Consider the following 25,684-nt stretch of genomic DNA (forward strand, 5'->3'; position numbering starts at 1 on the left):
TGAGTTTAAAGAACTTGTAAATACTTGCGCGTTTTTACTACAGGATTAATATTCTGTTAATACAAGAAACTTCATATGGGAAATTTTCTCCACTCGCTTCCCTCTGAGCTTATGTAGCTCGGTTGATAGAGAGACAGTCCCGGCTTGACCGGAGGTCGTGAGTTCGAACCTTACTGCAGGCTAGTTGTTTTTCTAGCTTGCCCTGCTTGCATCATTGATCGACAGATTCGGGTAATCTGCAATGGCTTTCGGTGTACTAATTATACGTAAGCCGTAATTGTTGATCAAAAAGCAGATTCAGAAGGAATATATCACAGTTGCACTCGGTGTTTTTTTTAAATGTTCAATATATTATATCATGACATTCTTGTTTGGCCCAGCGATACCGATAAGCGAGTTTTATATACATCTGAGATTTAGTAAACCGAAAGCCATCTCAGTGTACTAATAATACGTAAGCCGTAATTGTTGGTCAAAAGGAGTTTCAGAAGGGCAGAAGGGATCACAGTTGTTAACACACAAATGTCTGTGTATCTTTCATTAAGTGATGTTTAGTAATAACAAAAATAATTAATCATATAATACTAATCACATTCAGTGTCTCCCTGTTACGATTTTACAACTCTTGTTTTGCATATTAATTTTTCTTGATGCTAAACACACTGAACCAAATACAATGTTAAATCGATGAGCCGAATAAAAAGCGACTGACAAATTCATGAAAAATACACCGAATGACGAAAATTTGAAGGTTCAAATGTTAAGAAATCTGTGGTTTCTGTAAAATTTTGGAAAAATATCAGCCCAAACTCACATATACGGATATATAGATGGGGGTATATTAGCTGCTTATGCCATCGCTATATTTCCAGTAACAATTGGTTCTTTGCTTTCAGCGACCGAGAAAAACGGTGTTTGCTTGTCGACCCAGTTCCAATGTGACGACAACAAATGTGTTCCCTCAAGTTACCACTGCGATGGGGAACAAGATTGCGCGGGGGCCGAGGATGAAAAGGACTGCTGTAAGTATGCTGATTTCTTGCTATTTTTGGACTTTCTTTATGTGTGTCTTTTTATGTAAATGCTATTGTTAAAGCCTATCCGGTTGGTAAAGCCTGTGTAGTTCAGTTGGTAGAGCGACCGTCTCGGTATGACCGAGGTCGTTAGTTCGAACCTCACCACAGGCTGTGTTTTGTCTGTATTCATTTTAATCGTTTTGTGCTGGATTGACAGCTGAGTTTATTAATTGTATTTTAAGAAATTATTGGATATAAGCGATTTTTATGTAATCTAATGAAAAACAAGAATTCATAATTTCGTGTGGCAAAATATGTGGAAATCGTGCACCTGGACGACAAAGAAAAATGCTTATAAATCAACTGAGGGACTTTCTGAACATCAAAGCAGAGAATATTTTTGAATTAGCAAGAAATAGTAACACATGGAGAAAACAGTGTTTCATGGCAGCCGAAGCCTGGTTCAGGCATGGCACTGAATGATGATGAATGATTAACGAAAGTTACGGTTAAAATTGTTATTTTTTCATAAACAATGCAAAAAATAACGCGTATTTTGATTACAAAAAACACATTTACAATTTCCACATTTAAAAAAATAGAAAGATACCGCGCTAGTGAATTTCATTTTTTTTGGTGTAAAAACACTATGTTCTTTGGCTGTCTATGCATGAAATACTTTTAACCAATTTTTTCAACTTTCCAGCACCCCCAGTTGTGATCATACCCCCGGTTCGTATCGTGAACGCCAAGAAGGGTGACACCGTGACCCTCGATTGTGAGGCCGTGGGGACCCCTACCCCCGTTATATCATGGAGGGTCAACTGGGGCAACGTGCCCCCGCCCCCCAGGGTGGCTATGACGTCACAAAACGGACGCGGTCAGCTGACAATCAAGTAAATTGAGATTTTTTGACTTAATTTTAATTTTGTCAACTAAATTAATTCCAATTCTTTTTAAAATGTTTTTGTTGTTTCAAATTTTAATATATTTTGCCAGACTCATCGTTTTGACTAGTTTTGTTTTAAATTAAGTTTATTTTTGCTCTTTTTTAATATGTTTACATAGCTAATTTGCAATAGTTATTGCGAACTTGGTCAAACTTTGTTCTACGCTTGAATTTACCATTGGGTACAGAAGTTATACCCTACCATTCGACCACACATTAGTTTAGTGGATAAAACGCTTGCTAAAAAACTTAAATATTTTTTGTTTTTCAGTTTCTTTATTAATTTAATATTAATTTTTTAATTTTTTTTTGTCAATCCATGATATAACTAAACTTACATACCATTTCTCTGGCAGTATTTACGAATTTTTAGAAATTCAAAACCATACGCATTGTTATTACAATTATATTTAGCAAGATTTTTGAAACAGTAACGTTAAATAGAATTAGATTTTGATATATTTAAAAACTGTATTTTGTAGTTCTTGCAATAATATTTAGCAACTATATTTTAGCACAGTATTTTATCGCTGGGAAAATATAATGGTAAACCATTTCTCTTGGAAATTGCAAATGTAAGGCAATAAAAATGTATTAGGAAATCTGACTCAAAACTCAAGCGGTGACTCAACCGACCAATCAATCATTATCACGAGCACTTTGTCCAAGTATTGCCGCGACAATTTCACAAAACACTCGTCGAGTCGCGCAAAGCACCCGACCGCCATTATGACGTCATCGTTCCTTTGTTTGTGACGTTTCCGTTATTATCGACAGGAAAGTGAAGTTGTCCGACCAGGGAGCCTACACCTGCGAAGCAATCAACCGGAACGGGGCGATCCTGGCCGTCCCTGACGCCGTTCTAGTGGTCGAGGACACCGGAGGTCAGTAGATGGTGTCCGATATTTTAAGTCCGATATATCGCCAAGAAATTATCGCGACCCGATACTATACATAACAAACAGAGCTTAGTGGCTGATTAGCTTTTTGTCGATTGTTGTTTCTATTACACTAGCCCTTCTTAACCTTTCTCTGTTGTGAGTCCTGAGAAGAAATTGATTTGATTTTTGTCCGATAATTTAAGTCCGATATATGGCCTAAAAATTATCGCGGCCCGCTCCGTTACTTTAGTGCCCCCAAAAGAAGTTCAGCTTATTAGCCTTGTCGATTAATTTTATGTATTAAACCAGTGCTTCATACCCTTTTTGTGTTGGGAATCATTTGAATAACCTGACGGATTCTAACTAATATTTTTTTAAATTTATATATTTATGAATTGCTATCAATTACTCACTCTATGAACAACACTTAAAATTAGTTAATAGGCTGGCTACTACTACGTATTGCTACTTAGTGATATATGATCCATTCCTCGGGGGCAAAAATCGATAAGTTAAATAAAGCGAAGTAACATAAAACTTGCCCTGCTTAACTCAGAGGATGACGACCAACCTTCAGATTGTCTCAGCGGCGAATTCAACTCTGCCGGCGAGGGGGAATCCCCAAAGTGCGAACCGTGCTACTGCTTTGGAGTAACCGACCAGTGTGCTTCAAGCAAGCTCATTTATGATGAGGTCGGTTGGGTTTTTATTTAAATTGCTCTTAAATTCTTGGCGTGAATTGTTGACCAATTGAAACACATTTCATAGCTTCTTGGCAGACTTGTATATAACAGCTCTATCGACTATCAGTTTTTAGTGCAACAAACCATTGGTAGCTAAGTTGCTTCACAGTTAAAGTCAATTTCATTTTCGAAAGACACACTCGTTGGTTTTTGTGAAAAGTATTTGCTTTATTCGGGTACACTGTGCACTGATCTGAAACGCAGCAGCTTAATATGTAAATGCAAAGCCAAAAAAGGTTTCGAAAAAAGGTATTAAACAAAAATCGATAAGGGTATTACATCATCTTGTTTAAGGGATTTCCGTACGAACTTGTATTATCTCAAGTTAATGTCACTGGAAAGCAAGTAGGTATCACTTATAAAAGGTGGGGCGCAATTGTCGACAGTCTTAATCAAGATGGTGTTGACCTACTCGGCCTTTTTGGCTTTAAAATACTTTATTAAGCTACATTTGTTTTACAATTTTCAAATAGTTAAAAATTTAGTTTTCCCAATTTCGATTTACGTAATAAAACGCTTTCTATGTACCGAAACAGGTCGGAATATCCTTCACGGAGCCCAAGGTCACCAACGGGGTGCACTTGGAACCGGTCGAGGTGGAAGGGGGAATACCCGGTTCCCCGGAACCGATCAACCGGAACCAGATCTCGGTCAACCCTGCCGCCAAGGAATTGCAGCTGATCGATCTCTCGAAACGCTTCCTTGCGGCTGCGCATTACTGGAGTCTTCCCGCGCAATTTCTAGGAGCAAAGGTAAGGGTATTGTTGTTGTTTGGGGACTGCGTTGTTTAGTTTTTCCTTTGGGGGTATTCTTTTATTAATAATTTACCCAGCTAGGGGCCTTGTACACGTTGCTTTATAGTCTTTATTTTCTCTATTAAAAAATGTGCTTTTTTCGGACAATTTGTAGGAGCGAAGGTAAGGTTATAATTAGTAAGTTCGATTATTTTTTTACGTTTCCCGTTGTTTAATTTTAACTTTAATCATATATCATTTTTCGTTTGTTTACTTTTTTACTGTTTTATTTTATTCATTTATGGCACTTCTATAGTACCAAGCTGCAATTTCTATTTTTTCTCTATTTTTCATTTATCATGACACAGTTTTTCGCCTTGTATTTTTTTTATTTTTTTTTTCTAATGACAAAGCACAACTTTTTACCTAGTATTTTCGAGTTTACTAATTAGGTCATTTTTACGCTGACAATATCTGTGTTTGTTTATGTAAATTTCACCTAATTTAAGGTTAAAGCATCACTCCACAGATAAAATTAAGTAGTCATACAAACAAAGTATTCTAAGTTAAAGCTAAAAAACTAAACCTTATTTTAACCCTCAAAACTATTTTAAGCAACTTTGTTCTGCCATGTTTTAAGAACATCCATAACATTCATCATTATAGTTCAGCTTAGAGTTAAAACAAACGCCTCCCCATTATTTATCTTTTCAAGGACTCCATAATTTATCTTTTTTTCTAATTAAACCCTTAGGAATACCCAGGGCTAATTCTAGCACTTTTACACTTAGAAAACAGCAGCCACCAGCGGCGCAATATTCCCTAATTATTTTTCCTCGGGGTGTTTTCAGATCAACAGTTATGGCGGAACACTTGAGTTCTCCTTCAGCTACAACAACTCGTACAACTTCACCCCCAAGCCGACCAACAACAGTGACGTCATCTTGCAAGGGAACGGGGAGACCCTGGTGTACCGGGACCCAGGGGCGCACCCGGAACCGGTGGGGAAGCACCAGAAGAGCGTCGGACTCGACGAGGTATTTGCTAACTTTTAGTGCTTTATTTTTGTCTTACTAAGCCTGTTAATTTAGCTTTACTTTTTTGTATCGAATTGTTTTGGTGTTTTGTTTTTTTCTTATTTAAGGAAATTAGTTTAGGCAAAATGCGTTGTGGTTACTATGGCATTTTATTGCCTATTAAAATTCATTCCATTGCCTATTACCAAAAACAAGATTTCAATAAATTAATAAATACTTTTAGTTGGTAATCGTGTTATGTTGGTTAATATTCTATGGCACTTTTAATGCTTAAAATTACAAAGCCCGCAAATTCCAACCTTTATAGCTATCATATCATTATAATCACGGTTATCAACAGAGCGCCGAAATTTTCTTTAAGGTGATCTATGGTTTTTATCTCTTTCAGGATTTTATTTTTTGTTTTTTATAAGGCAGTTATAAGGCGTTTGTGGCAAATCTTACATCTTTGTGGCAAATCTTACATCCAAATTTAAAATTGCTTGTTTATTTTAAACAAAAAGTAAAAAGTCTTCACCCAAACTAAAATTTATCATCATACAAGTTTACTTGGCTAAAGGTAAAATACATTACTTGTAAGCGTGGGTAAAAAATACAACTATGTAAAACTAACAGGGTGTGTTTTCTTGTTCAGGAGGGTTGGAAAACTGCCGAGGGCAAACCTGCAAGTCGCGAAGACATGATGAAGGTTCTTGGAAATTTAAGTAGTGTCTTGCTGAGAACCGTCTACGACAGCTCAATGCTAAGCACTGGGTGAGTTAAAAGTAGAGAACGACCAACATCACACTTTTTGGGCCGATACAGATACCGACTTTTTACATACCTGCATTATGGTAATAATTTAAATTATTGAAAAATAGGTGCGTGCAAGTAACATTTAGTTTATCTGCCTATTTTAATAATACAACACTTTTTTGTACATCAACTTGGCATGATACTTAACACTGGAAACTAAACTCTATGTTAAATCAGTCAGCAAAAGCCCGGCATATTGGTCGATATTATCGGTTAAAGATATATCGGATTATCGCTAGTTGGTAGTTTGTACTTTTTTTTCGAAAAAACTTGCACGAGGCACGTTTAAGGATAAAATGTGTTCTCTGTGTCGTAGAATTTCGCTGTAAAATTTATAGGTTTTACTTTAAGAGGCTGGGTAAAATGTTACTTATTCCCTTGACCTTATTGGCATGTTTATTCGAACGAAGAATCCGTAAAATAAAAAGCAAATGTCAGAAAAGCATCTCACAATCTCAATCTTACACCGCTACCGACCTTGTTAACTTACCACTTGTAAGCATGTTTGCCAACAAACCAACGCCCTAAATGTGCTGTTTGTACAATGTACAGCATGATGCCGCACTGTGAAGCATTTGGTGGGAGATCTAGAGTTTTTAACTGTCAATGGCGTATTTCTGTCACAACACAGATTTCCTGAAATGTCGCAACTTAAGGGAATTTGTAGATTTACTAAAGAAGTGACTTACAGCTTTCGAATGCTGATAATTTACCGGCTGGCCGCCATTCTACACCAAATGACTCGTTTAAAATGGCAACTAATAACTTTCTTCGCTTTGCACTAAAACTACTCTATTTTGTTGCAAAGACTATACTTGATAATAATTTGTTGCAAAGACTTTTACTTGTACAAAATATGAAAAAAGGGCTAGCTTGTTAGATAAAAAAAATGAAAAAAAAATAAAAAAAATTGATAAAAATGTTAAAACTTCTAAACTTTTAAGTCAATCCAAACTGGCAAACTGTATTTACCGCCTTAATGTGTACCATTATGTTTTACCAATTCCGCTGGCCGCGTATAAGTGCATTGTGCTGCCCCAACACATGTAAAACAACTTGCTGCTAAAGCTATTTGCGTGCCAGCAGCTTACAAGGAAAGCCGCTCCAGCGTTATGTATCATATACTACTGTTGAGGTCTCGTTTCTGCGGCCAGAAGTTAAACCACTTTGTGATTTCGTGAGTTTGTTCGATAAGGCGTGCTTGTAGTTTATTCGAAAGAGCAATGTGTAATTTAAAACTCGGTTTGTTACGTGGTCACGACTCCGCAATGTCTATCTACCTTACAAAGGAAACCAAGGCGAATTGATGTTACTCAGAAACTTTAACACAGGCCTAATTTGCCATAGGCTTGAGGATTACCGGTCCTTTGTAAAAAAGATATGAAAAAGGGGCTGTCTTGAAATGCCAATTAAGGCCCATCATTTTATTACAGTATATATTTTTTGTAATGTATTTTGTTGTTGAAATTGGAATTTACGTGGTCATGTACCTGACATAACAAATTACAGCTATTCACTTGAATTATATACTGAAATATGCAGAAACAAAAATGTTATGTGTATGTTAATAAACCTCAAACACTATGTTAATATTGGTCCAAGATAAGTGGTATGTAAGCTTTAAATGGGAAAGGGTGATAACGATTTGAGTGGCTTTTTTAAAACTACACAAAATCTACCCGTGCGGTTAGACTTAAGTCATACGAAAATTTCTTTAAAAATCACAGAACAAAAACGAAAAAAAAAACTTTTTTATGCTTGGCCTTATTTTTGGCTAATATTTAGAAGTAGTCATGAAAATTTAAAATAGCTAAACATATGTTTTTTTTTTTTATCATATATCGAATATATCACTAATCATTCTTACTTTTAAACTATGTTTTAGTATGTATCCAATTTGATTAGTTTTAATGTGTTATTTCACAAATTTCCCCAGTTTAATTAAATAATCTATGTAAAACGGGTTTTATGACATTTAATATTCGGCCAAAGAATTACCACTCAGGTTAATTGCTAAATCTGTTGCATACCACCTATGACGTTATTTAAAATACGACGTCATACTTTCAACGATGACGTTTTCCCCCAGAATCGGTGACGTAAGCATGCAAGTTGCCAAGAAGTCGGAAACAACCGAGATTGTCGCAGATCCGATCCTTATAGCGACTCGTGTCGAGGATTGTGAGTGTCCTGAGGGCTATACTGGACTCTCCTGTCAGGTGGGTACACGAGTACTTTTAAATGAGTGCAATTACGAGTAGACTCATCTGGCCTTATATTAAGTGACCTATTTTTTCTTTATATTAAGTGACCTGTTTACTTACTCATGTCAGGTGAGTAGACGAGTACATTTAAATGAGTACGATTGAAGAGTACAATCAACGAGGCTTTCTAAACGAGTTGAATTAACGAGTCTTCTTGTTTTCGCTTTCTTTATAATACGTCAACCCAGACACACAAGTACTTTTAAATGAGTACAATTAACGAGTAGACTCATCTGGCTTTATATTAAGTGACCTGCTTACCTACTCAGTGTTTTTTATACTGGACTCTCTTGTCAGGTGAGTACACGAGGGCTTTACAATGCATTATTAACCAGTACTTTTAACTAGTCTACTCATTTCCGCTTTCTTTATAATACGTCAATCCGGATATTTACCCAGTGTTTTTTATACTGGACTCTCTTGTCAGGTGAGTGCACGAGTACAAATAACGAATAGATTTATCGAGTTGACTCGATTCCCGTTATAGAATACGTTCCAGATACACAGAACATTAAAATCGGTACAAACAAGCCTTGGAGCATAATAGTTGGAGGTTGTAGTAAGACGTAATAAGAATATCAAAGCCCATACAGAAGTAGGAAGCATTTTGAACGTTTCGAATAACTCTTTATTCATTTTTAACATCGATGTTGAAAATGAATAAAAGATGTTGAAAATAAATAAAGAGTTATTCGAAACGTCCAAAATGCAACCTACTTCTGTATGGGCTTTGATATTCTTATTACGTCTTGGTACAAATAACGTTTAGACTCGTTTATCTTTGAGTTCTTTTTAATGAGTAGATTTTACTAGCTCAATGTTTTTTATATGTTTTTTTACTGGACTCTCATGTCAGCTAAGTACACGAGTACATTTAGTACAAAAACGAGTAAACTCGGTCTGTGTTTGTTTATAATAAGTACTCAGTGCTTTTTACTGTTTTTTTATACCCGAGAGGTATGATGGACTATCTTGTCAGGCGAGTACAAGAGTTCAATTGAATAGGTACAATTAATAAGTAGACTTATTTGGCTGGAGTTCTTTATAATTCGTCAACCCAGATGCACGAGTATTTTAAATGGTTACAAATAACGTGTAGGCTCGTTCCGCGTTGAGTTTCTTTATAATTAGCAAACTCGTTTATTCAGTCAGTGCTTTTTATACTGGACTATCTTGCGAGACAAGTTTATGCAATAAGTAATTTTAACGGGTAGTCTCGTAGACTTATCCATTACATGTTATACTGGACTCTTGTAGCAGATGAGGACAAATAATTGATAGACCAGTTTACTCGTCGTGTTTATATTAATAGTACAATTCATTTATTTGCAAAATGTTTTTATGAGTAGAATGGATTTGAATTGATAAAACTGTAACGATGATTTTTGTTATAATTTTTTTTTCGACTTTAAAAGACCACTCGTTTATTTGCATTGGAATTTTTTGAAAGAGTTTACAACTTGTTTGCAAATTGCAACATGTTGTAATAATAACCACCTGCTTCTTTTGTATCTTTAACGGTAAAGATCAAAACAATCAGTTTTATTGGTAAACTCCATGTCGCACCTTGGATATTGCAACATGCTTATACATTTATTTTTCATATTTGGATAATTCAGAACCCTTAATGAGTTTTGCCTAGAGCCCAAAAGCCCATGAAATCTAACCTTTTACCTTTGGGTGGTCAACACTATTTGTTGTAACGATCATCCCTATACATTTAAAATATACAAACGTCTTCCAAGTGTAAAATCATTTCTAAAGCCTATAAGTTCTCTTTGGAATTGAGCAAGTAACAAAGCCTTTTCATCACCACCGGCAAAGCCTTGCAAGGTTCAAGAAACCACCACGTGTGCCCATTTCCCATGTTTATGGCGTCACAAAAGTCTCCCATTGTTTGCACACAATCGCTCTCAGGCGGTGGCCAGCTAAGCAAATTGAGGCTTATCTTGGAATAAGGTTCAATAAACTCCTGTTTTACGACCTGGATTTATGTGAAATCCTTTCTAGGTTGTGTTTTGGCTTTGTGTGCGGTCTCCTCCTATTATTAGGGCAGTCTGAAATCGCTAGGATTGCACCACACCAGTGTTTCTCAGCCGTTTTTTGCAGCGACTTAAATTGGTAACGTTAGTATGTCAGCGGCGACCCAATTATCTTCATTGTTTTTTTAAGTGAACAAAACATAAGACAAATAGCATAAAACTTCTAATTACATTATTATGAGCAATATCTTCGTACCGCTTCCGCAATTTCTTTAAATACTAAAGGAAATCCTGTTTAGAACCAATCTCATTAAATCTAACCATATATAAAACTACATTGGCCGGCGACCCAATTGAGGGTCGTGACCCATGGGCTGATAAACAATGTTCTACCTTACGCAAACGGTTTATCATTTTTTTCAAATAACTTTTATAGCGCGGGCCCCTTGCTTTTTTATCTTTGCCTAACCCCCAAATATAAAAAATGTGCAAATATTTGGAAAAAGTATATTTTCTGCACCCAATACCCATTATATGAGCCCCCCCCAAAAAATAAATATATACTATAATAGTATGTAGCCATTATTTTCTAAAAAAATTAAAGGTAATAAAATTGATAACATCTATAGGACTGCTAACGATCCGTTTTAAAGTAAATCTTGGCGAAAAAAACGTTATGAAACGCACGTTATCTCACGTAATATGTGATATGTTTATATCCGTGATTTGACTTGTAGTTGACTGGGACTTGACTTGTTATTTTTGAAAAATCCAAAATGACTTGTTTACAACACTGCTAAGTGGTACGCAACAACAAAAAAAGTCTAAGTGGTAACAAAAAAAGTTTAAAAAACACCGGTGTAGGGTTACTGTGGTCTGCGCGGTACCAAGTCCCTCTATTTTGTGGGGCGCGTGTACACAAAGCAGTAGGGGAGGCGCTAAGTCGTTTGCGAAACAGTTTACGCCGTGTTTTTACCCCTAATCGCTGTTTGTACAACACATCAAGGCACCGGTGAGATTCTACGCGACGCTAGAGTTTCACAACTGGTGGTCGTGCTTTTATTCGGAGCGAGTCCCCTTTGTACTGACTTTGTGCAACTCTGTAGGCAAGCGCCATGCTACAACCCGTCAACTGGGACTGGGCGCGGTTATCCTTGATTTTAAAATGCTAATTCAGGCTCAATTTCACTATTTTTGGTTTTATTTGTTTTATTTCGTTCACGTTTTTTGTTCATTTTTTGTTCGTTTATTCAGGAGTGAAAGTAGAATGATAATTTTAGCGCAAATTTTTCGAAGATTACGTCACAGTTTTACGTCATATCTGGACATCTTAAACAATTAGTCTTAGGATGCCTGAGGATATCTTTCGATGTAGTGCACAATTACGCAACCGGAATTTTAGTTTAAATACGAGAAGATGGCGGGCTGGTCGGTTTAAAAACCCTGCCTTAAATTATGTATATATTTAAGTCAAGTCAGATCATTTTTCCCAAAGACAAAACTCATTTGAAAATAGTCACTTAAGTCCACTTAAGTCAAGTCTTTCACTTAAGACAATACAACACTGTTTAACCCTCTACTATAAAACCCTCAGGACTGCGACGTTGGATTCGAGCGGCAGCACACCGGACCATACGTTGGCAAGTGCCTCAAACTACAGAGTGACGATAGCAGTCCAGCAGCCAGGTTATGCGATACCGGGTACACTGGTGTGGACTGTGATGAGTGTGATGTAGGATACCAGCGATACGAGGGTGGCTGTACACGCTACCCTGACACTTACTGCGACACTGCTGGAAGCATTGGGTTACAATTTCCTGGGCAGCCGTGTAACTGCAAGGTGAGATTGATGGGTTAAAAATTTAATTTTTGTATGTGGTAAGGATATCGAAGTACATGCAAAAGTAGGTGGTATTTTATGAACGCTTCGAATAAATTTTAAGATAATGGTTTGAGGTTGTAGTTAGACGTGAGAATAAGTATCAAAGCTCATACAGAAGTAGGTAGCATTTTGTAAACATTTCGAATGAATCTTGATTAATTTTCAACATATTTTATCCAGTTTGGGGATAGTACAGTATTCTCAAGCTTGCGTAGAATGTTTCTCGTTTTCTCCATAGTGCGTGGCAATAGTCTTTGGAGCATAATGGCTGGAGGTTTTTGTTAGACGTAAAAAGAATATCCAAATAGAACTACGCAAGCGTTCAAAGTGCTACCTACTGCGATATGGGCATTGGCATTCTTTGTACAGTTCTTGTAGATTGAAGGAGTATATATGAACTACTTGAACTATTGAGATAATAAAATTGCCCCCACGCAGCAACCCAAGTCTCACATGTACTTGAACCTTGTATGAGATCCTGCGAACAATAGCAGACCACACACAGTGTCACTTTGAATTTGAGGTCCCTGATATATTATATTTTCTGGAGAATTTCCGTGTAATGCATTTTCTACCTGGCTTGTTTTACAAGGTTATGCTGGTTCATAGAGCATACGAAATTGTGTTGCGAGTAATTTTACAGTTGGATAAAAAAAGTGTTACTCGTACATAAAAAATCGGTTCATATCAAGCTTTAAACAAATATACGCCGAAAATCCGAAAATTTTCTAAAAGCTTTGAATTTCGAAAATGTTAACGCATGAAACGCAATATTGATAAACTATATATGTCATAATTATAGCTTATGCCAATCTGGAAATAAGTAATGCTTCCTACCAATCCTAAAGTATGAATACTCGTCCGTAAAAAGCTAAAAAAATCAATCCAATTTTAAACCAAGCTTTTAAATCACAACTAATTCCACGTTATTTGGTTCGTACCAACCTTAAAACAAATAACCCAACAATCCCCGTGAAACACCGCATACCACAAACCGCATACCACACTTAAACCACTTCCTCTCTAACACGTGGCTTCTACTTGAGACAAGGTGCCCTTGAACCCGGGGTCATCGAAGCGAGACGTGCGGTCGCCTTTAAGCAAGGTGCTGAATGCATTCACACCTGTACGACTTAAGTGCTACTTTGGGCGTGGTTAAGCTCTTTCCTGTCTGTCTGACTCCGCCGATTTTTGGGCTTTTGAGTGGATGCTTAAGGGTGTGGTTAATTGTGTAACGGTTTGGCGCCTTTTGGTGAAGATTTTAGAGGCATTACGTCATATTTTCACGAGTTCACGAAATTACAGTTACACTATTTGCGCGTAGTGATTCAAAGGTAATTGTCAGCAAATCTTGTGACTTCTCGGGATATAACGTTTGTAGTAAAATTTAGCAGAGTTATATAGAGCAAAGATATTTAGATTAAAAATCAACCACAAAGAAAAGAGCCCCAATAATAACATCACCGTTTAAAAACTGTAATGTATTATTACCACTTTGGCACCAATACTACCACTTGACATCGGATGTCGGCTCCGACCCGATATTACATCACTAGTACCAATATACAACAATATTCACCCAACCCATTCTTTATATATTTCTACAGACTGGCTGCGAAGGTGTGAAGTGCGACCGATGCAAGCCTGGATACTTCCACTTAACTGAGCAAAATCCCGAAGGCTGCTTATCTTGCTTTTGCATGGGAGTGAGCGACCAGTGTAACAGCACCAAGTGGAATAGAACCAGTGTAAGTTGTTACCTACAGTAAATGTAAATATATCATTTACTTAACTAGTTATCTGATCACTTCTGAATGTGCCTTTGCAAGTTTGTAACCACCTTTTTTGCACATTTTTGTTGTATTTGGTTGACCCACCGAATTGTATTTATAAAGAGCTCTTTAAATTTATATTTTTGCCTCAAATTAAAGAAAATATTTTTTACTAGACTTTGATTTGTGAAACAAAACTATACAGAAGTTGAAAGGTAAACTTGGTTTTAGGCATTCCATACTCACAGCTGTGTATGTCGAGAACCACACACCTGCTGTATTTCACACAAAATCTGTTTTTTAATGTTATACCGTTATCGTTAATCGGTGAAAGTTTTAAAGATCTTTCAGCTGTATCAAACAAAACGTTAATTATGGTTTTAACAAAGTAATATGAAAACGAAGTAGTTACTCGAGACAAATTGTGGATTGTAAACTCTAAATACCAGTAAAGATCTAAAACTAATATTTTTTGCTTTTGATTTAAACATGCAACTAAATGTCTTTTATTTTCTTCAGTGTGCTATTAAAATTAGGATTTAATTGGAATGCATTTCGTCAAAAACGAAAGACATTCCAATTGATTTTGTATTATTTTATAAAGCACATTCAATCCATTCAATGCAATGCCAGTCAAAAATTTCATTGTGCTTGTCTATCTTTACGTTAAACATGGGACAATTCAAATAAGGTGTACGAATTAGGAGAAACGTACTTAATGGTAAGAATCGACACGTTAAACTCTTTTGTCCGATCAAACGAAAAAAAAATGTTTAAAAATCACTCTTCGCCTTTCGTAATTAATCGTCTGAGTTCAAAGTAAATGGACAGCAGTGGACAATTGTCATTTTGCCCAAGATTAATCGTCCTTCGCGTCCCACAAAAGGCCCAAGACGAGGCAGAACCCGTATCGAGTTTCTGTTTGTCCCCGAAAGTTCCACATCGGTTGGTCAGTGCGTTTATGGACACTTTGAAACCAAACAGTTTAATCTTTCTGCGATTTTAAACCATGTCTGGTTTTTCCAGTGGTGGGCATTTGACCGTGTTTACTAAACCAGCGTTACTAGACCGCTTTTTTATATTGCCCTCCACTTTTTTCTTTTTTTTAAAGACACCCCTGACGTACAACGCATGAACACCAAAGAAAAACGAGTGCTAAAATTGCACCTACAAAATATCGCATTAACAACAGACGCACAAAACGTAAAAACACACCAAAAAGTCGAACAACATAAAAAATGGCGGTTCATTTAACACCAAAATGACAGAAAACACCACATAAGCGAAATAAACACCAAATAAACAAAACACCAGAATTATCGAAGGCGCACACCAAAATAAACACCAAACATCCATCGCAAATATGTCTGCTTTGTACTTGACCAACGCACACGTATAAACCCCCAACAGCTCTTTTGTAATATTAACCTTATACACCAAGGGCATATACCTTTATAAAGAACAGAGAATTGGAAATGTCCGATCCTTGACATTTTATTTCGATACCAATGCCCGGTATTTTAAGCAACAAGTATCACTATCAGATCTGATAAAAATAAGTTCATAATTATGCTTAAACAAACAAAATAGTTAAAAATTTAAAGTTAATTTTGCTCAGCTTATTAGGTGAAAAGTATTGGTAGTTTTGAAAAAATGATTATCATCATTTCTTGAGAATATACCTTTAAGACAGCAATTGTTACATTGGGTGACAAATTATGGCTAAATTCCCATATTAATATAATCCTGGATCGCACCGACACCGACACCACCCTGATATCGGGTATCGGTACTCATCCGATACTATATCGTACATATGTACTTCTAATTATTAAACCTAAATCTTGTTCCAACAGATCACTCCAGACTTCCAGCAGCAAGAAGTTCGTTTCCTTCTCACGAACCAAGCTGCCAGCACAACTTTCCCAGACCACGTGCGTTACAGGAGTGGAAGGGGTGATGATAGTGGGACGGGACAGCCCCGGGTGGTGGCCCATCTGGACCGTTTGGCCCCTGATGTCTACTACTGGATGCTGCCCGAAGAATTCCTCGGAAATCAGGTAAGGACTTGAGTGGATTATTGTTGGGACTTGAAAGTATTAGTGCAGTGGTTTCCACCTTTCATACCGCGACCCATTTTACCTGTCCAATGTAACTAATTACCCCCAGGTTGAAAACCGCTGCATTAGTGGATACCTTTTGCTTTTTAGAATAAATGTAAAAAACGCTCCCGGTATGGCCGGTGGTAGTGAGTTCGAACCTCACTGCAGCCTAGTTTAACCAACATGATGCAGCAATAATTATACACATCGAAGAAAGATCATATCACGGAATGATCATTTAGTAATATGATCATTTCGTGATATGATCATATTGGGATATAATTATTTCATGTTATGATCATTTATTGATATGATCGTTTTGTGATATGATCATCTCGGTATATAATTATTTCGTGATATGATCATTTATTGATATGGTCATTTTGTGATATCATCATTTCATGATATGATCATTTCGTGATATGATCACCTTTGTGATATGATCAGACTGCGATGTGATCATTTTGTAACATCGCAATTTATCCTAGATCGTGTTTTCATGCCGTGATAGAATCATTTTGTGATGCAGTGATATCGTCATATAATCTTTTCGTGATGTAGTGATATCGTGATTTAACCTTATCTTAATGTTATTATTCTTATCGTGAGTTTATCATTTCGCGATGTAGTAATATTGTGATATAATCTTGTCGTGATGTCATCATTACGTCGTGATTTCGTAATCTCTCCTTTGCAGCTCACTTCTTACGGCGGCAACTTCGACTTCACGATCCGCTATAGTGACGTAAGCAATGACGCAAGACCCATGTCACGTGGCGCCCTCGTACGGTTGCTAGGCAAGGGAGTGACGTTGGATTACGTCAGTGAAGTTCATCCACCTGTTGGTGACGACACAAGATACGTGGTGCCCATCACGGAGGTTTGTAACTTTTCTCATTTTTTTGTTTTTTAAAAAAATTTTTTTAATTTGTTTATTAATATAATGCGAGATCGTTGTGAACTTTCGGCGGCAAAAAAGTACCATTGTTTTAATTTTTATACGTTTTACTGTCGTTATACCCAAAATTATGACTTGATTTTAGGATTGTTTGCTAATAATTTAATAATTGACCGCCAGTCATACTTTTGTCAAGTTGAAAATGAAATCCTACTTTTATAAAACATATGTTGCACAATATGATTATGAATAGGGAGGTACAATGAAGTGGCTTATTTCTTTTTACTGTCTGTATCGGAAAATATCGGCGGTATTTCTTGCTGTGGATGCTATGATGTAAATTTGCTGATGATAAGTTTATCTAGGTACAGTAAGTACGTTAGAATGCTTAAAGGTATTAAAAAAATTCTGTTCGAGCCCATTTGGTTTTCAACAACCCATTAGTACCAAGCCTGAATATTTCAAATGGTTAGAATGCCAGGCTCATCAAACACGAGTGGCAATTATTACCGGGCCACGCCATTTCCAAACACAATGTTTACCAAACCACTTCAGACAATCCTAACATCACTTATGTCGTGTAATAGTTACTAGGTGTATGACGTCATGCGATGACGTAAATATTCCAAAGCCACTAAGTGCTTACCAAACCTGAATCTTTCAAAAGGTTAAACATTGCAACAAACAATTTTATCTACTGTAGATGTATGAAAATCTCTCAAAAATACTGTGCGAACCAAATTGGTTATTAAGAGCCCATGTTTACCAAACTTGAATATTTTCGACAAATGCTTGTTTACTCAAACCCTGCAATTATTACAGGGCACGCCATTTTCAAACACAATGTTTACCAAACTACTTCAGACACTCCTAACATCACTTATGTTGTATAATAGTTACTAGGTGCATGACGTCATGCGATGAAGTAAATATTCATATGATGACGTAACTATATTTAACGCCACTCCACTGAAACCGTTGCGGCTTTCTAAAACCAGAAATCACAAATCCGCCATTTACAGTATACCGTATATAGCAGAGGTCCAGACATTACCGAATCGAATTGGCTGGCCTGATGTTTTTTCCGCTCTGGCTTGTCTATGTTTGTGTTGGTCGCGGCAATTAAGTGACCGCTATTTGCAGGAGCCCTAGCAATGTTTGGCGACACTTGACTGCTTGCTTTTTTGGCCGCACGCCTAGCTTTAATTGATGTCCTGTTGACCGACTTGATGCCATATTAGCTTAACGGAGTTTACGCAAGAAATGTAACTTTATCCGCAAGAGTAACCTAAACTAAATGATGTCGCCTTTTTCTCAAAACATGTCACATTTTTCTTGCCAGTAAATTATGACAATAACTTCACATAAAGTGAAATATTATTTAGGGAATTCTGACCTCATATCAAATTCAATTACTTTATGACATTGTCAATATTTACTTGCAAGGAACGGCAATACCTTTTAGGTAAAAGGCGACATTCAATTTTGATAATACAATTTAATTCTTACTTTGAAATTCAGTCACTTTATAACATTGAAAATACAAAAAATAGATCGAAACGTCTTACCAAAATGATGTCGATCTACTCGTCCTTTTTAGCTTTGCAATTTATTATCAAGCTATAAAAAAATTTGTCGGACATAATAGCGTAATTTAGTCCTCAAAAAAAGTAATAAAACAATCCAAAAATTAAACGGGTTAAAACTCTACCAGTTCACGTAAACACTTTAAAATCGAACGGCTCCGTTTTTTATTTCACGTTTTTAGAAACCAGACTTGTACTTTTATTGCAGTAGGCTAATGTTCGATCGATCAGGCTTTTCACTTTAAATCGCGTCTCGGTTTTAATCAGGTTTTAATTGAGCGGTGATTTAAGTTTTCAGAGTGCTTTTTAATGTTGCGTTTCGTCTTCTCGCTATTGATGTCACTTGACGTGACTCGAAATTAACCGAGTTTTGTTGTATATCGTCTTGGTTGAAGTGCTTTGGAGAATTGTTCCTTGTAGTCAAACGAACATATCTGATTTTCAGCCTAAAATGTTTTTGGAAGCTCAATTTTAACATTTTTTATTTTCACACAAATAGCACGAAAACCAAGTAGAGTCGAATTCTTGTCGGTTATGCATTAAGCTTGCCACGCCTAATGCCCCATTTAGAAGTTTTTAGGCATCTTTGTACACAAATGTTGCACTTGAACCAGTTTTTTTAATTTTATCTAACGCGGACCCCCTAAAAACTTTTTTAGTTCCCGTTGACTAGGGTCGGCGTAGAATTTTTAGAGAGGACGTTGTAGAACAATAAAATTTTACAAACCTGCTGCGTTCAATTCCACAAATGTGAGACTGAAATGAAGTCTTAATACATTTGAGGGCGCAAACGCATTTTTTAATTACACTTTTTTCTTTTACAAAATTTGTGTCATTTTATAAAATTATTTAGTAAGATATAAGTTCATGGAACCCCCAAGATAAGTCCACGGACCCCAGTTTAAAAGACCCTGACGTAAAAGAAGGGTTATGGATTGATTTTAGCGAATACTTATATACGAACAGGCTGCATAAAAATATATTGAAAAATAAAAGAAAATAATAATTAGATTCAAAAGAATTCGAAAACATATTGTAAACGATGGCCTAAAAAAGCGGGTTTCAAAAATGGGGGCCTGGCCGTTTAAAAAGGGGCTCATGACGTCATTTGTTGACAGCGGAAACGAAGGTCAGTCGAAGGTCGTTTCGCCCCTCTAGTTGAAGTCTCCCCGAGTGCTTCGGTCGTATCGCGTTGTGCGAATGTTGTGGGAAGACCGTCCTTTCTACCACAACACTGTTGTAATAGGAACCTTGCATAAGGACCTTAAAGCTTTCCTGCTGTTGTGTTTACCTACGGGCTTGCGCAAATTAATTGACTCAAGTAAATAAAAGCACAAAATTTGTTTTCTATATCATTATTTTGACCTTGCTGACTGATTTTTGTTCAAAGCGGTGCGCTTCTCAAGCTATTAAAAAAATGTAGTACTTTTATGGTCCGCATTATGTGTTCTGTTGGAGGGCGATTTTAGAATAGAAAGTTTTTTACCAGAACATTTGCAAAACATCACATCATATGAATATAGAAACGTTGGCAAAAAATAACTCAAAAGTAATATCTATTATGAACCACTATTGATAACTTGTGTGAACACCTTGATATTTCACAAGCTGTTTTAGACGATTTAGAATGAAAAAATCATGTGTCGGTTTAACATTTCTGATAAAAACGTTAATGACCCGCCTAATTGTAAAACAAATTCGCAAATCTTGAGCGAACTCCACTACAGACGTCAATATAAAGTTTAATCTAGCCGCGCAAGCCTAAATCATTTACCCGATATATAATTTACAAGTTTTGAAAGCATGTAAGAAGGTAATAGACACCATTAAATTAGAAAAACTTTGACTGTCAATTGAGACAAAAAAAAGCTTGTTTGACCTTGGACCCACAATTGTAAATGGGTTTCCGGCAACACTTCTCTGTTAAACGTAAATTGGTGAAGGGTTTTTTGTTTTGGCAACCTATCACGTTGAACCGTATAATCCCATATTAGGTGAGCTAAAAATAACTGAAAGACTATAAAAAATGTAATGAGTTTTGCGTTGTTGGGAGTTAGGAAACATACTCAAAAAGGTTCCTACTATAATTGTTGCTAATGCCGTATTAGTTTACACCAAGCGGCGTAAAAACAACCCGACTCTAGAGTCCGACTCTTTGCTGATTCTATCGATTCCCGATTCCGGGTTCGACTTTGCAGCATGTTCTCCACCCATTGCAACAAAACAGTTATTTTATATTATCATTTACGCCCCCACTATTGTATATTGATCTCCTCTTTATTTCCAGGAGGGTTGGGTGAAATCTGACGGTTCCCCGGCCACAAGAGAAGATATGCTCCTTGCTCTCAACGAAATTGAGTCACTACTCGTCAGAGCAACCTACTCAAGCCAGATGAGAGAAAGCACGTGAGTTTAAAAACTTTATTTATTGAAATGAGATATTTTGGCCCAATTTTTAATACAAAACAATTTTACAGAATAAACATATTCAAACTTTAATATGGTTAGCCTTTAATGAGTTCTGAAAATGACTGTTCTGGAATTCAAGCGCTAGTTATGATCTAAAACGGCCCAGGTTTCAAAAAAATTAGTAGCTTGGGTCCACTATGCACGGATCTGTTATATATCTTGATTGAATTGCAAACCAAAAAAAGGCCAGTATAGATCGACATAATCTTGATAAAGTTAATGTCACATTAACTTGAAGATCATATAATTTTGTTTCGGAACATCTTTATCAAGATGATGCCAATCATTTCGATCGTTTGTTTTTCATCATTTACACCAAGATTGATTTATTAGAAAAAAACAGGCATTTTAAAGATTTTTAAACTTGAATTTGTGTCCTTTTCGATTCAAAGGATCTCGAGCATTTACTTGGATAGCGCAACTGACCAGCGCACTGGACGACCAAGAGCTTTCGAAGTCGAACAATGCAGATGTCCGGAGGGATATTCTGGACTGTCCTGCGAGGTACTGTTATGTCATAAATGGAAGATTTTTTTGCGTGGTTTAAAATGAGTGACAAACTGAAATAATTGTGCGTAAAGTTACTTTGGGACAATAATGGAATCATGGTACTCACCGCCTTTTAGTAGTTTATTCTCTGTTGACCGTTTTGTGCCTGATGTTTTGCAATGGCGGATTTGTAAAATTTCACCATTTGCATTTTTCGAGGTGAAATTATCAACACTTTAATCACATTGGTCGCCTTCTAGAACACGAAAAAAGTTCCGAGCAGTTTGTTGGGTCTTAGGTTTATGTGTTACCTTAAAATCAGCTTTTCACGATTTGCAATTTTTTTACAGAAATGCGCAAGCAAAAAAGTAATTGTCACATTTAGCCCACATGATTAATATTTTGCAAGGATATTTTAAAAGATTACCTTCAGAACCCTGTTTATCTTTTGCCAAAGTTTAAATTACATCTACGAAATTCAAATAATTTGTTCAAACAAATTAAGAAAACTTCTAATTAATTTTGCACCGAAGTCGTTTAAATACCAAGTGAACAACAAACAAATCCTAGGCGACCAAACAACTGTAGAGGTATCCGTCAAAAAGCACTACTTAACAAACCATTGCCAAAATAACTTTGTCCTGCATGTTTTAGTGAGTTCAATTTTTCTTCTTTTTGGTTTGGTTCAGGAAAGATGCAATACCTCTAATAACATACCACATATAACTTGTATTTTTACTCTGATGATGGCAAGAGGTATTGGCGAAAAGTTTGTAAACAGCGAAATGTCGATCTATTGAACATAACAATGGGTTTGGTAGTTTTATTAAAATTACTCAAAAACGCGTGTTGTGTTCATAAACATATCATATGTTTTCTACAAGTAAAATTGTTTTTCCAACAAACACTTTTTTTATTAAATGTGCCGACGTTCGATTGCCTATCAAGAAAATCTTTATTAGGGCGGCAATCAACCTGCAACTGGGTAAAAAAGTATATAGCAGTCAAACAATAAAGAAAAAAACACATGAAACACGGTTAATTTTATTTTTAACAAACTAAGCATTTAATTTCTATAACCCTCATTGTTTTTGTGCTATTTTAACTTTATATTTAATCCACGTGGCACTACTATCGGGCGTTTACCGCGTTAACGTGCAACAGTCCTATGAGGCTCTGTGAGCTGACACTTTATGTCATTCGTCACCGACAACTGCCTTGACGTCCATTGATGTTGCACCACTTGGCCACGCCGCTCAATTAAGCCAGTTGGTAGCAGATCCACCGCCCATTAACCAATGATCACATACTAAACGACCCAAAGGATTAACAGCTATCCAACTGCGGGATGTAATTATGTAAATTGTCACCGAAATGGCTCGAACGTTTCGGGAGTGGCGCTGTGTATTTTAAGCTTTTAAATAAAATCATACAGTGACTATAGGGTGAAGTAAGTTTGACGCAATTAAGGTTTAACCTCTTATTGAAAAACACAGGGTATTTCTGCACCAAAAAGTCTCTGTGTATTTAAAGCTTTTAAACAAAATGAAACTGTGACCATAGGTGAAATGAGTTTAACGCAATTAACTTCTAACCTCTTGGTGAAACACACAGGATATTTGTGGACTAAAAAGTCTCCCTGGCGTATAACGGCGTGAGAATTAGGCGGTGTTTTTGTTGTTGCCGTCAGCACCATTTAATATACGCTGGTTGTCCACTGGGATAGCTTATTCCGTCTCCTGTTGATGTCAACACTTAAGCCCTGGTTAGGTTAAGTGGGTTTGTACGACGCTGTAGAGTTAAATTTAAACCACAAGGCAGTGTTGTAAACAAGTCATTTTGAAACGACTTATGTCCCAGTCAAGTCATTTGTGAAATAACTCAACTCAAGTCCACTCTTTAAATAAATAACAAGATAAGTCCTAATTTAAGCCACTCCTAGTCAAGTCCTTTACTCGTACGATTATGAGTATTTTCTCAACTAACTAAACAACAAAAACGTAACATCTAGCAAGCAAATTGTTTTATGTGCACCAATAAACATAAATAAAACAATTTTATAAAACAATTGCTTGAAAACATCCAGCTGTAACCATTTTTCCAAAAGACTTATTTCGGGTCAAAAACACATTGACTCAAGTGTACCGAGTCAAGTTATTGACTGAAGTCATTACAAGACCATCACATGGCGATACGCTGTGTAACGCGCCCAACTTCTTCAAACCTTTGCCTTTTGTGTATTTTTGAAGCCCATTATATACTTTTTATGTAACCGTCCCTAACGTATCCGGCCACAAATTGGCCAAACTTGACTGCGCCCTACATTCGGCAATTTACACTAGTTTCACGAAGAAACGATTCACGATTTTCTTTAATATTTTGTATTAATGGTTTACATTGAATTATTCCGTATACCTTAAGGGCAGTGTTTCTAAACCTTTTGTCGCAAGGAACCTTCGTTTTTTGTTTTGTATTTGTTAAACAAGCGACATGTTTTTTGTTAGGTTGACATAGAGTTCTTACTTGCAGGAATGCACGACCGGTTACCACCGAGTTTTGGGCGGGGATTACTTGGGAAGATGTGAGCCTTGTAACTGTCACGGGCACAGCAGCGAGTGCAATCCACGAAGTGGTGTTTGTCAGGTAAGCTAAATACCACCCGCGTCACAATGCCTTCTTCTGTTACGTCACACCGCCTTGTGTGGTTTGATTGTGACATCATGGCCCTTTATTGCGTTTTCCTTCCCACGGGTGTATGTGTGTTGGTTTCGCTTTGGCAGACAGGTTTGATTTTAGCTCCATATAACGTTATCTACTGTTTGTATTGTGTTTTATTCTGCAACATGTTTTGATTCGAGTTTTTTGCTTTACTGCCTGTATTTTAATTAGTCAAACTGGTGCAGAAATTATAGTTTGTAAAATATACAGAAGTCCCAACTTGTTAAATTGATACTGACCTTTACATCAGAAAAAAAATACGTTTTTCGTTAAATGTTTCATAAGGTAATGTTTGTTCAAGTTTTTTTACCTTGACATACCGCAAAACAACCACTTTGTAGTACTTAAAAAGTTCTATAACGTAGGTATATTAATAAAAAAAAAGCTCTTGGTAATTACCAATTACCAGATAATTACCAGAAAGAGCTGTTTTTTGATTAATATTACTATGCCCTGTAGAAACAGTTTATATAATGTAGGTATGTTTAACACATATAACCAACCCATAACTTTTCATCTAACAATGGCTGCTATTATGACGTCACAGAACTGTCGTCACAACACGGTGGGGGAGCATTGCGAGGAGTGTGCAGTCGGTTACTATGGTGACGCTCGTACCGGGGGCGCATTCGATTGTCTCGAGTGCCCCTGCCCCCCTGTGGAAAGGGGAATACCCGCAACTTGTTCCCGGGACAGTCGGGGTCACGTGACCTGTGACCTCTGCCCTGAAGGTCACGAGGGCGATCGTTGTGAGAGGTAGAGCATGGAATATTGTATTGTTTGTGACGTAACACTGTAAAACAACTGATGCGGTTTGAATGACGCAAATCTATTTTTTGTGTTTTTTTCAATTTACGTTGGTTTTAAAGTATTTAAAACCAACTCAACTTTTTTTTAAGTATAAAAGTTACGGTTTATTTTAAAAATGGACAATCCAAGTCTATTCTGTTTAAAATTAAAATCATTTTTAGTAAGTCTGTTTTAAATAATACTAAACAAATACTATAATTTTTCATGATATCTTTTCCCACTTCCAGATGTGCCGAAGGTTTCGATAGAGACCCCCTTGAACTGGGATCGGAATGTCACCCGGTCGAAGCTAGCCCCAGTTGTGGGTGCAACCCAAGTGGGTCAACAGACGGGAGCTGCGACACGCAGGGGCGTTGTAATTGCAAGGTGGGTGAAGATTGTAAATGTGGGATTAACTGCGCCTATTGACAAAAACTGTTTTAAATAGGGTCAATGTTTCATGAATGGTTTAATATTGCGTCAAATGTGTGAAGTTGCAGTAAGATTTTGTGGTAGTCAATCTGATATGTTATTGCTTGTTCTTGTCACTGCAAAGCACCCAACGCATGAAGTGTGGT

General features: G+C 36.7%; 1 protein-coding gene across 1 annotated transcript in view; it reads left to right on the forward strand.

The window, feature by feature from the left end:
- Positions 1-25,684, forward strand: part of LOC146139172 (basement membrane-specific heparan sulfate proteoglycan core protein-like) — an 86,166-nt gene that overhangs the window by 21,024 nt on the left and 39,458 nt on the right. The window contains exons 10-26 of the mRNA XM_083391724.1: positions 897-1,022; positions 1,723-1,912; positions 2,743-2,849; positions 3,403-3,539; positions 4,126-4,341; positions 5,175-5,360; positions 5,995-6,113; positions 8,245-8,374; positions 11,996-12,241; positions 13,891-14,031; positions 15,912-16,115; positions 16,855-17,037; positions 20,929-21,047; positions 21,503-21,614; positions 24,129-24,242; positions 24,865-25,073; positions 25,355-25,493. Coding sequence (XP_083247850.1) covers positions 897-1,022; positions 1,723-1,912; positions 2,743-2,849; positions 3,403-3,539; positions 4,126-4,341; positions 5,175-5,360; positions 5,995-6,113; positions 8,245-8,374; positions 11,996-12,241; positions 13,891-14,031; positions 15,912-16,115; positions 16,855-17,037; positions 20,929-21,047; positions 21,503-21,614; positions 24,129-24,242; positions 24,865-25,073; positions 25,355-25,493 — 2,678 coding nt within the window. The remainder of the gene's footprint in view (positions 1-896; positions 1,023-1,722; positions 1,913-2,742; positions 2,850-3,402; positions 3,540-4,125; positions 4,342-5,174; positions 5,361-5,994; positions 6,114-8,244; positions 8,375-11,995; positions 12,242-13,890; positions 14,032-15,911; positions 16,116-16,854; positions 17,038-20,928; positions 21,048-21,502; positions 21,615-24,128; positions 24,243-24,864; positions 25,074-25,354; positions 25,494-25,684) is intronic.

This window comes from Ascidiella aspersa, chromosome 6, assembly GCF_963924565.1.
Source record: "Ascidiella aspersa chromosome 6, kaAscAspe10.2, whole genome shotgun sequence".
In the NCBI taxonomy this organism is placed as follows: Eukaryota; Metazoa; Chordata; class Ascidiacea; order Phlebobranchia; family Ascidiidae; genus Ascidiella; species Ascidiella aspersa.